This window comes from Camelus ferus, chromosome X (assembly GCF_009834535.1).
Source record: "Camelus ferus isolate YT-003-E chromosome X, BCGSAC_Cfer_1.0, whole genome shotgun sequence".
Classification (NCBI taxonomy): domain Eukaryota; kingdom Metazoa; phylum Chordata; class Mammalia; order Artiodactyla; family Camelidae; genus Camelus; species Camelus ferus.
The window spans coordinates 51,220,430-51,233,409 of record NC_045732.1 but is presented as its reverse complement, the minus strand read 5'-3'; the positions used below and the strand labels follow the sequence as shown (position 1 = coordinate 51,233,409).

General features: G+C 35.9%; 1 protein-coding gene across 3 annotated transcripts in view; it reads left to right on the top strand.

Annotated features, from left to right (window-relative positions):
• GPR174 (G protein-coupled receptor 174) overlaps nt 1–7,002 on the top strand; it is a 31,512-nt gene extending 24,510 nt beyond the window's left edge. The window contains exons 3-4 of one of the 3 annotated variants that reach the window (XM_032475284.1): nt 2,558–2,638; nt 2,725–7,002. In XM_032475284.1, the coding sequence (XP_032331175.1) occupies nt 3,272–4,273 (1,002 nt within the window). In that variant the 5' untranslated portion in view covers nt 2,558–2,638; nt 2,725–3,271 and the 3' untranslated portion in view covers nt 4,274–7,002. Of the gene's footprint in view, nt 1–2,546; nt 2,639–2,724 lie in introns of all 3 variants that reach the window. The other 2 variants (XM_032475285.1, XM_032475286.1) reach the window with 2 other exon arrangements.
• Nucleotides 7,003–12,980: the final 5,978 nt, after the last annotated feature.

The window sequence follows — 12,980 nt, the reverse complement described above, 5'->3', positions numbered from 1 at the left end:
TATAGAATGGAGTAGGAAAAGATAAGGGATAGGGAGTTAAATTAATAAGGTCCTGATCTAGAGTAGAAACAATGCAAATTTCTTAAAAAATATGTTTCTGAGAAATAATGCAGTTGCAGAAAATACTAATAATAATGTGAGTTATAATAACTAGTGTTTATTGAGCACTTATTGTGTACCATACATTATGCTAAATGAATTACACACAGCAGCTCAACTAATTCTCATACTGACTCAATAAGTTAGGTGCTATGATTATTCTCATTTTATCAATGAGAAATTTAAGGATCAGAGAGATTTAGTGATATACATATAGGCACACAGCTATTAACTACAAGAGCAAGAATTTAAACCCAGGTAGTTCTAACTCCTAAACTTACATTATTTCCCCCATAGTATGCTATCTTCTCCTTAGGAACTTTTTTGGTAGTGGAAAATAAAGGACAAAGAGTCGATGTTTCCAAGACTTTGGGACAACCAGGGGAAACACTGGTGAATTTAATAGCAATGAAGAAGTCAGGAGCAGAATCTGGTTTTAAGTTTTGAGACGTGATGATTTTTATATGAGGTATGTTGATATTTATAGTCAAATGATTTTTAACTGAAATTCTTTCATTCAACAAATACTGAGTACTTACTTTGTGTCTTCCACAGTCCTTGGTTTTGTTATACAGCAAGTAAACAAAATACACAAGAATCCTTGTCCTCATGGACTTTACATTCTAGTAGGAAAAATATATTAAAATAAACTAAATAAGTGAAAATCAAAGAGTATGTTAGTTATGACTGACCATTGATAAAATAAATACTAAAGGGAGATGACATTGTTGGAGGACAGCTGCAGTTTTAAATAGGAAGATCAGGGAAAGCCTCATGAAAAGTGACACTTGGGCACAGATCTGAAAAATGTGAAATAGTAAAACAAATAAATAACAGGCTAAAGTATTTCAGGCACAGGGAACTGCCAATTCAAATGCTTTGAGGCAGGAATGTTCTTGATGTGTTCACCTAACAGCAAGAATGGCAAAGTTGCTGGAGCAGAGTGCAAGGGGGAGAATATTAGGAGGTGAGTTCAGAAGAGAAACCAGGAGCTAAATCATATAGGATGCTATAGGTCATTGTAAGGACTTTGATTTTTCCCTCTCAGTAAGATGAAAAGACGTTAGGAGGTTTTTATCAAAGAGATGACATGATCTGACAAGGTATGACATATTTTAAATAAATAGAAGAGATGACTTCACTTTCATATGTTGAATGTTGAGGTGAGGATGAAACATCTAAGAGATTTTATACACAGTTGGAAAGAGAGCTATAGATCAGGATGACATAGATTTAAGAGTCATTGGCTATGATAGGACAGGTGAATGTTCAGTAGAAGTTAACTGGATGTATATTTGTAAACTTCTGATTTCTAATCAGTGATATTAGCATGTGATGACTTTTATATAAATAGTTGAAAGGAGGTTGAAAATCCAGGGCTTTGACTTTATGGTTTGCCACCCAAATTTGCCTGTCACCTAATCAAAATAATCAAAAATCACTACGTGTGAAATATTTCAAAGATGTATTTCAGTTTGGGAGTTGAACAACCTCGAAGTTTAACCACTCTTTCAATATTAATGTTATTACAGTTGTGCTTCGCTGCATTTTATAATACCATCTCTACTTCCTTATCTGAGAAATCTCAAGTATTTAACCTCTTCAACCTGAATGCACAGTTCATATCATTCATCAGGATGTTTAAAGTGAACACCATATTTTTAAACAAAATGTGTTATTTTACTTACCAGACAATTGAGGCAACATAAAAATAATTCCTTCAGGGGCTGAATCAAGCACACTTTAAAACACATGGATTTGATAATCCAAAGCAGGATGTTTTACAATCCCTATTTCATTTTTGTTCTTCCCACATATCTTTAAAATCTGTTAAGTCCTCCTGGATTTTAGCAGCTTGAGGCAACTATTCAGGTCCCTAAGCTAAAATTTGTTTTAGAACAAAGGTCAGGGACCTCACTGAGTCAACTTTCTGGGGATTTTGATTCTCTGCACTGGTGCCATAGTCTGTTGTCTTAGAAAACTGAGAGGTGACTAAATGACCCACGTAAACGGAAGTATTTAAAGAGAGGCTGGTTGCCCACTTATTTTCAGACATCTGGGAAAGATTTGGACAAAATCAGTGGCCCCTAAATGATGGTTCAAGGACAAATGTTAGGTTGGCTATATCTTAATCATGTGGGGAGATTGTAAAAATACAAATTTCAGGCCCTAGATACTAAATCAGAATCTCTGGAGGAAACACCAGGAAATCAGAGGAAAGCTGTGTGTTGTAAACTTTCCCAGGTGAATCTGGCAATCAGTGATGTTTGGTCCATATCAGAGTCTCTCAAATATTAATATGCAAAAGAATCACCTGTGGTTCTTCAGCTTGTGGTACAGCAGGTCCCAGGTGGGACCTGAGATTCTTCTGCATTTCTAACAAGCTCTCAAATAACGCTGATTCATGGGTCACATTTTGAGTAGTAAGCGGCTAAATTACCTCTCAGTTTCTTTCTAGCTATACTTTCCTGTGATTCTAAAGTGCCTTGTGGAAATTGTGACTTATCACCCTCGCTCACATCAGAACTTTCCATTAAAGGTAATAGATTTTTTTACATATATGCCTTTTTTTTTTTTTTTTGCACAAAGTGCCAGATAATAATTGGCTTTTTTTTTCACTTGCAGCTCTGCCTTTGTTTCCCACCCTTTGGTTTTCAACTCATAACTGAAAAAGGCCCAGAAAGCTGATCCATCCAAGTTAATCATCTCTGAAGAATTGTGGACCCACTGAGTACTAAAGCAAACCTTTCTCCTATGTGAGCCAGCAAAAGAAAAACAGCTTGTCAAACACCTATAAAGAGATGGCTATCACCATATGGGAATTTGAAGAGCTGCTATATGGCACATTCATGATCCAAATGGGAGAGGATCAACTGTCCCAGAAGGCCTTTTAACTGAGTAAACAAGAAGGGAAAATTATAACAGCTTGTCATTGTGCCTGCATACTAGACTTCCATGTAGTTACTATAGACAAATCCAAAGTAAGCATGCAGACTGTTCTTTGAAAAGCCCCCAGATCATGTATAGAGGCTGAGACCAATGCAGTAAAAAGAAAGTTATTCTATACTCAGTCTCTCCAACCCATCGATGATTACTCTTTTAGAAAGAGCAGCAGTTGACTGTAAATTTAGGTTTTGAACCACCATTTAGCAAAGACAGTTTCTCTAGAAACATGCCTGTTAATGATACATGTGCTGGGTCAGTTGGAGAAAATAGGGACTTTCGATACTTCATCTATGCAGTGACATATACTGTCATTCTTGTGCCAGGTCTCATAGGGAACATTTTAGCCTTGTGGGTATTTTATGGCTATATGAAAGAAACAAAACGGGCTGTGATATTTATGATAAACCTAGCCATTGCTGACTTACTACAAGTTCTCTCCTTGCCACTGAGGATCTTTTACTACTTGAATCATGATTGGCCATTCGGACCTGGCCTCTGCATGTTTTGTTTCTACCTAAAGTATGTCAACATGTATGCAAGCATCTACTTCTTGGTCTGCATCAGTGTGCGACGATTTTGGTTTCTCATGTACCCCTTTCGCTTCCATGACTGTAAACAAAGATATGACCTATATATCAGCATTGCTGGCTGGCTGATCATTTGCCTTGCCTGTCTGCTATTTCCTCTCCTCAGAACCAGTGATGACACCCCTGGCAATAGAACCAAATGCTTTGTGGATCTTCCTACCAGGAATGTTAATCTGTCCCAGTCTGTTGTCATGATGACTGTTGGTGAGTTGATTGGGTTTGTCACACCTCTTCTAATTGTCCTGTATTGTACCTGGAAGACAGTTTTATCACTGCAAGATAAATATCCTGTGGCCCAAGACCTTGGAGAGAAAAAGAAAGCCTTGAAAATGATTCTAACCTGTGCGGGAGTTTTCTTAATTTGCTTTGCACCTTATCACTTCAGTTTTCCTTTAGATTTCTTAGTCAAGTCCAATGAAATTAAAAGTTGCCTAGCCAGAAGGGTGATTGTAATATTTCATTCTGTTGCCTTGTGTCTTGCTAGTCTGAATTCTTGCCTTGACCCAGTCATATACTACTTCACCACTAATGAATTCAGAAGACGGCTTTCAAGACAAGATTTGCATGATAGCATAAAACTCCATGCAAAATCATTTGTAAGCAACCATACAACTTCTGCCCTGAAAACTGAATCATGTTAAATTAAAAAAAAAAAACTGGGTGTGGAAAGAAATGCAAGTATACCAGAACACATTTGCAATACCCCAAGTCACTGGGAAGTAATCATGGGAAGCACTCACAGCTTTTCAGTTATTCTCTATCTTACCTATATTAGGAATTCACATCTTCATAAAAGAACCTATTTAGAGCATTATACTACACCATTATAGATGTTGAATTGTCTGTGTAGTAATTTGTCACCAAGTCTTTAAGACTTAAACTATAAAATTTCAGTGACATCCTATACACATATGCTCTCAACTAGAGTCAGTAGTTTTTTCTGTCAACTTAAGACACTTAGTTTTGTTACAATGGACTCTGAGTTTCTTTGTATTTAGAGGCAATGTAGTTATCTATTTATACTAGTAATCACAATTGATATCCCAATATCATATTTTTAGTTGTCTTCAGGTAGGATGGACAATGTATTATTTTGTGAAAACAAAATGTTATAAACAAGGAACCATTTTTATCTCCTGAGTGTGATTACACTCTTGGGTTGAAATAGCTATTTCTTTAATTCAGTGTCAGTATGAAAAATCATCTGTCATATCTATCAATAGAATGAAAATCTGAACTCAAGCCTCTGGTATGTTTAAAGTAAGAAAAGAAACAAGTTCACATACTCTCTATGACTGTATAAAATGCCAAAATGAATCTACCCAGGACTTGTCAAAGTCCATACAATGTGACAAAAATTTTCTCTATAGGTTCAGGAGAAAGTAAATAGGTGATAATCATAGTTCTGGTTCTTTTAAAATATTTCCAAAGAACATCTCTGGAGATGTATGGATCTGCCTAGTAATGTGAATGTGTACCATGCTTCTAGAGTGATATTGAGGTACCTCTGACAGGTTACTGCACTTTCTGAGCCTATAAAAGAAGTAGGGCACTAAGCTTAGGCCAGAGCAAAAAGATGATGTTATTTCTTACTTTAAGTTAGGCGGCAACTGTCAAGCTACATTAACAAGCCAGAGTAGAGTTTGGAGGCAGCCAGGCATGTGGACCCGAGTCTTCGGTAATTTTTCTGGACCAGCTTTGCCCTAGTCATATCATTCTAAGGCCGGCACAGCCTCCCTCCCAGCAGCTAGGGAAATCAATTCTTTCCCCTTTTGAGAAAAGTACAGAAGGTTAATTTTGGCCACATTGGACACCCCTTACAATGGTTTGCCTACTACCTGTTTAGTAGTAGTATGCAAGAAACAGATCTAGGATATGAGTAGGAATTTAACCTGAGATCTTAAATATTAGAATACTTTGAACTAGAGCAAAAAGCTTTAACTTTTTAAAATGCTCTAATTAAACTCTGTGTTCTATATAATGAAAACACATGCTACTTCTTACCTGGAAGGAATGTGAAAATAAACAAAGAGCTCTATCATATTTGCAAGAAGAGGGTTATTTTAGGCACACAGTTATGATACCAATATGTCTGGGGAAAAGAACTGGTGAAATCAAAATGAATTTTAATATCTAAGATGAACAGAACATTTTCTAATGTTTTCTCTAGACAAGTGTTGCTTTTGATTATACTGTTGTTAAAATGATTCTCTATTAGAAGACTGACTTGCTGCTAGCAATAGTGTGTGTATTTATCTCTTAATTATTCATTGTAAGGTACATATTTTGATGTTAAGTGAGTTCTAAATGACTTAAATTGTGTTTTAAAAAGGGTAGCTGTAACTGTGTCTGGTCTGTTTGCTCTAAAGTTATCTGTGTTCAAATATAATTTAGTGTTGTATTGCGATCAGAAGTAATACTTTTGAGGGTACTTGTAGTGAAAGAGACTTGTCTATCCTATTTATATTTACTGTTTTCTAGATTAGCATGAATTACACTTCTTAGGGTCATTTCGGCAGACCAGTGATTTAATTTCATTAACATACTAATTTTACTTTAAACATATCTATTTTTTTAAAGAGGAGGGGAAATACTTCCAGGAGATTACTGAACTTCTTAGAGGAACTGCTGAGATGAGAACCCATTTATTAGGTAGTCCAGAAGCCCTTGAAATTCATTTATATCATTTGAGGAAGAACAGAGGGAACAAGTATCCAATGTTCTTATGCTGCTTAGCTAGGACTACCCCCTCCTCTTCAGGCCTGCTCATCTAAATTTATATTCAGTGCTGTGATTTACTTTAACAACCCTTCCTCCCCATCAGCATGGTTTGTCTTCTGTCCTATTCCCTGGTTCTTGTAGTCAGTAATCTGATGAATTTATTCAAACTAAGGTACTAATGACTAACGTTAGTTTAAGATTAATTTGCCCAGGGATATCTGAATTCTAGGCCTTAGGAATAAACTTTAACTCAAACTGTTCTGATTGCAAAATATACACATAATTATTCCAACAAGAGATATTTTGAATATGGAGTGATTTCCACGTGATTAATATTGTCATTATTGTTACTGTTATTGTTGCTGTATTCAAATGGTTTATAACTTTTCATTGTCACTTAGTTAAGCAGCTAATTCTATTAAACTGTAATTCCACAGAAAGGAGCCATCTGCCTTAGGAACAACAGATCAAATTAACTTGGTCTGAAAGTGTGTGTAAGTGCAACTGTTGTGCAACTTCATTTTTATGTCATCTTTTTTGCTTTTCCTCCCCAGACACTGTGAAAATGTTGCACTTGGAATGTATTTATGTCTGTAATTTATAATATGCATTTTAGTAATAAAGATAGTCTCTGTAATTGCATAGACAATTTCTGCCTCCAGAAGTCAATGTATACATGGTCATTTTTTCAGAAAACTGATATAATTGAGGTGCTTTATCAGTGTCCTCACATACATGGGTAAAAGTCCCATGAGGCCCTACTCTCCCTTTCTCTCTGGTAAGGTGCATTCTATTCTTAAATGGAAAGGCAAACCATTTCCCCATCCTACCCCACCTCCACCATCCACTCTTCCCACAGACAAACTCATTACTATCCACAGCCTACTAAGATTATTCCACATCCTCACTTGTTAACCAAATTTATCTGAATGAATTAAAGCCCTGTACTTGCTATAGTCTGAGGGCAGAAAAGGAGATGAGGAGACAGAGGGAATGTTTTCTCTTTAGTCTGAAGGATTGTTAGGAACCAAAAGTCTGATTTTTCTTGTAGGTTGGCAGGGGGAAAAATCCTCCACTGTCCCCGCCTGCTCCTCCCAAGACAGATCTACAAAACCAAAAGTGAAGTCAGGACAATTGTCTCTGGCCCTCCTCTCATCCTGATTATCTTTCTTCCATTTTATCAACTCCCTCCTCATCTCATCTATATCCCTAGTGCTTTCTGGAGGTCCAGGTATCTTCTGCGATAATCAAGTTGTTATGAATTCCACATTTTGGCTGAAAAAGAATAATGTTCCTAGGAAGTGATAAATACTTACTAAGGAGAAATTTCTGATGTTTTGGTAGACCTGAAGAAAATAATGAGATATAAATATAGGATCTACTCCATATTTCAAATGTCCTCAAATAATGTGCATCCCTCCTCTGTGCCTTCCTAAAGCCACTTCAGAAGTAATTTCATTGCCTTTACTGTACCATATTTTGAGGGGAAAGGAGTGAGACATTAATTCTTAACTCTTTCAACTTATTTATTCCTCAGTAATTAAAGGATATAACATGTATTTGGGGGGCAGGCAGTGAGTTGTAACTTTTTTTTGAACTTCATAGACCATTTCCTCAGCAGAACTTCCTCAGCTTTAACCACTTATTTGATTTTTCCAAGACCATATTTCTTCTTTTATTGCTTGTTGACAGAATTCCCTTCATTTAACTCCTTACTGCACATCTGCTGATTCATCTGTAGGCATAGCCTTTATTTAAGGCTTTATATTTGTCTTCACAAATCTCTTCAAGGAATGATAGAGCTACTGCTCCTTGGCAGGTGGGTCAGGGGGTGGGCTGTCATTAGGCCTATTGCCTTAACCCCACTATCTTCTTTGCACAAGCTTCAGAAGCAGAGCTGAGAGGCCAACTTAGGATCTTTGTTCTTCAAGTTTGATTCTGGCCTGTAATGGAGAGATATTTTTCAGCCTTTTCTAAATAATGTTGAATATACACAGCTTATACAAAGACCAATATTATTTACACTTTTTAAAATGCCAATCTATGAAGAAGAAAAAATAAAATAAACAAAAACAGTTTGAAGCAATAATGATCCAAAGTTGGGGCTCAGGGAATGAAAGTATGAAGGAAGTGATCTTACTATAAACACCCCACACCATGCCTGCATAAAGTAAAGCATTGTGATACTGGATTTAAAATGGTGTGAAGTCACATTACTGCCCTATGTCACTAAGTATGTTTAACTTTTTCACTCAGATGTATATAAGGAGATACACACACACACACACACACACACACACACACACACACACACACACACATATACATATATGTGTGTGTGTGTGTATGTTTTACTATGGAAAAATTCAAATATATTCAAAAGAAGACATGAAGAGCAATTAGTATAATAAACTCTCATGTACCCATTATTCAGCTTCAACAAGCATCAACACCTGGCCAGTCTTCTTTCCTGTATACCCACACCCACTCGCCTTACCCCAGATTATATAAAAGTACATTTCATACATTATGTAATTCTGTATTTAAATATTTTAATAAGTTATACTGTTAGTTAAATGAATTATTCAATATATGATCAAAAGGAGTAAGGAATAAAAACTGATTTTTTGATGTTTTTCAGTAATGATATCAAACACTAAATTCCAAGCATAAAATTTTCTTTTTGATCAATCTGAGGAAGTTCTAGCTCAGATAAAATCATCTATTAACCTGACCTTGTTTTCCTTAGCTGAGCTTTCCTTCCACTGCAGAAGTGTGATGAAGAATAATATTGAATTCAGTTCAGGGACACTTTGGTTCACATTTATTATGGTTCCCATGAGAAGGAGTCCAGCACATTTAGGTATAAAAATATCACTGCTAAAAGCTTGAATTTCTACATTTTGTTTAAAATGGCCCACTAAAGAATACTTCTAGAGCAGTATTCAAATGCATCTATATAAATGTATACTCTGAAATTTTCTGAGACCTTATGTCATATTTAGGTAAAGTCTATGACTACTGCTCATAGTTAAGTAGTTAGATTTCTCTAAAATTTCCCTCAGACTTTTTACATTTTCATCCTTTGAATCTATTTTTACAAGCTGTACTGGTTAGGCTATGGTTTTAACTGTGACTAATACAACTGTGGCTAAAACTAGATAGAAAAGTATTTCTCTTTCATTTTAAAGTCATATCCAGTTGGTGCCTTTTTAAAAACAACATAACATTTTTTATTGATTTATAATCATTTTACAATGTTGTGTCAAATTCCAGTGTAGAGCACAATTTTTCAGTTATACATGAACATATATAATATTCATTGTCACTTTTTTTCTCTGTGCACTACCATAAGATCTTGTGTATATTTCCCTGTGCTATACAGTATAAACTTGTTTATCTATTCTACAATTTTGAAATCCTGCCTCTTTTGCAAGATATTGGATATACAGGCTCTTGTCTTATAACACCAATATTTTGGGGATGTTTTCTTACTTTGAATGGTGCAAGTTTTCCTATCACATTCACGTGGCAGCTAGTAAGATTGGGGAAATTAAGAAAGGGAGACGTGCTTTTCCTTTTAAGGGGATGACTCGAAATTGTGAAGATCCTCTCTGCTTGCAACCCACTGGCTAGAAATCAGCTACATGGCCCTGACAGGGTGCATAAAAAACTAGACTATATAGTCATTATTCTAGGTTGCTGCACGTTAAGCTAAAAATTCTTTTATTATGAAAAAAGGAAAACAAATATAGTGTAACAACTTGTATTCATTACCATTCCACGGATAGCAGAAGTACTAGGGATGTCACTTTGCCCTAAGGATTCCATACAAATCAAAAACCCTAGCAGTCTCTTGTATACTCATTCCATTTTGTAAAACCATTTCCCTCTAATGGAGCAGCAAAATATCTTCCCTCGTGGGGTTACCTAATTAGTCAATGGCACCTATACTTACAGCAAAAGGAGTGGCAGCCTCTAGAAAAAGTTATGGTGGTGGTGCTCTGGGAGTGTATGAGCACCTAAAACCTGCAGCATTGGGGATCAAGCAGGAGGATAAGGGAAGTGATTGCATTTGTCAGTGTCTCACCTATACTTTCTTTACCTTGTTCTCAGAGAGGAAACAACAATTCCCTCTTCTGACCTCCCATCAGTGAGTCAACTCAGGTGCAGAGCATAAGCTTGCTCTCAAACTTGATTGGTCCAAGGAATTAAAATTGCTTCAAAAAGTGTCCTGCAGTACTTGTTTCCTTCTGCCTAGACTGTTCTTCCAACAATTATCTTGTTCTGTCAAAGTTCTTCAGTTCTCAAAGTTGACCACCCTAGCTGAAGAGTTCCTCATCCCTCTAGACAGTTATCTTGATTTTTCCCTCATGGCTTCTTATAGTTTGTAATTATTTTATTTATTTGTTTATTGTATGCTGCCCTACTTGATCATAAGATTTTTTTCACTTTTGTGTCTGTAATGACTACCTCACTATTTGCAACATAGTAGACACTGAAAAACATATATGTTGGGAGAATGACATCAGCAACATGACACCATAAGACATTCTTCCTTTGTATACCCTTTTAAAATTAACAAATTAGACATCCATACACCAATAAGAGCACCTCTGTGGGAGCTTCTGGATTTTGTACTTTTCTCTAAGTGATCCAAGAGGGATCTTTCCACCAGTGCAGACAGTAGGATACAGACAATTATATGGGCTGCAGAACTAGCAGAGCCAGTATGACTGTCTGGACTCTACTTGCTACTGTTAGGCAAGAATTGGGTGAGTGCTGAAGTTGGCATTCACCCAGAAGAAAGAACTTGCAGAACTACAGCCTTCTAGAGGGAGAATCCAAAACAACTTTTGATAACAAAAGGAAAACAAGAAAAAATATGAGTTTGGCCACAGTGGAGATGGCAAAGAAATTTCCCAGGGCTGCCCCATCTCCCAAAAGGCATTGATTTGGATTGATTTATCCAGTGGAGGTGATCACTCATGGGGGAAAAGAGAGAGTCCTCCTACCTCAGCTAAGTGTAATACTGTTGGAGAAACCAATTTCTCTCCACTAGCACCAAGTACTAAGGTGGGAGCTCTGAAACTAGGCGAGGGGAGGCAGCATATTGAGAAAGAGCAGATTAGAATTTCAAATGGCTTTCAACAGATTGGATTCAGCAAAAAATCCATCCATGTGTCTCTGGGAGTGCCATCCTTGGAGGTTTGCCTACTGGGTCCTCAGGTATCAAAATTGGAAGGAAATAAGTAAAATAGTCTCTATTTGCAGATTATATCAATGTATAGAAAGTCCTGTACACTCCACCAAAGAAAAAAAATAAAGATTACATTCAATCAACTAATTCAGTAAAGTTGCAGGATGCAAAATTAATATACAAAAGTCAGTAGTATTTCTATATACTAAAAATGAATTTTCTGAAAAAAAAAAAGAAATAAAGAATCAATCCCATTTACAATAGCACCAAAAATATTTAGGAATAAATTTATCTAAGAAGGTAAAAAAATCTTTACTCTATAAACTACAAGACATTGAAGAAGACACAAATAAAGGGAAAGGTACCCATGTTCAGGTAATGGAGGAAGTACCAGAAGGCATCTATGATTCAATACAATCCCTATCAAGAATCCAACGGAATATTTACAAAAGTAGAAAAACCCTCCTAAAATTTATGTGGAACTACAAAAGACCCTGACCAACCAAAGAAATTCTGAGAAAAAACAACAAAGCAGGAGGCATCACACTCTCAGATTAGGAGCTGTACTATAAAGCTATAGTCATCAAAACAGTATGATACTGTCATAAAACAGACAAATAGACTGACCAATGAAACAGAATCAGGACCCAAGATATAAATCTAAGTATATACAATATACTTAGTCAACTAATATTTTACAAAGGAGTTGAGAATACTCAGTGGAGAAAAGACAGTCTTTTCAATAATTGGATATTCACATGTATAAGAATAAAAATGTTGGTGCAGCCACTATGGAGGACATTATGGAGGTTCCTTAAAAACTAAAAGTAGACTTACCATATGATTCAGAAATCCCACTCCTGGGCATATAGCTGAACAAAACTATAATTGGAAAGGACACATGCACCCCAATGTTCATATCAGCACTATTTACGATAGTCAAGACATGGAAACAACCTAAATGTCCATCAACAGATGAATGGATAAAGAAGATGTGATATAGATATAGATATATAAATATATAATGGAATATTACTCAGCCATAAAAAAGAATGAAATAATGCTATTTGCAGCAACATGGATGGACCTAGAGATTACCATATTAAGTGAAGTAAGTCTGACAGAGAAAGACAAATATCATATGATGTCACTTATATGTGGAATCTGAAAAAAGAGATAAAAATTTTATTTACAAACCAGAAATACACTAATGGACATAGAAAACAAACTATGGTTAACAAAGGGGAAAAGGGGAAAGGGATAAATTAGGAGTTTGGGATTTAAAGGTACATATTACTATATATAAAATAGATGAACAACAAGGACCTACTGCATAGCACAGGGAACTATATTCAATAAGCTATAATGGAAAAGAATCTGGAAAAAGTATATATGTATGTATATGTATAACTGAATTGCTTTGCTGT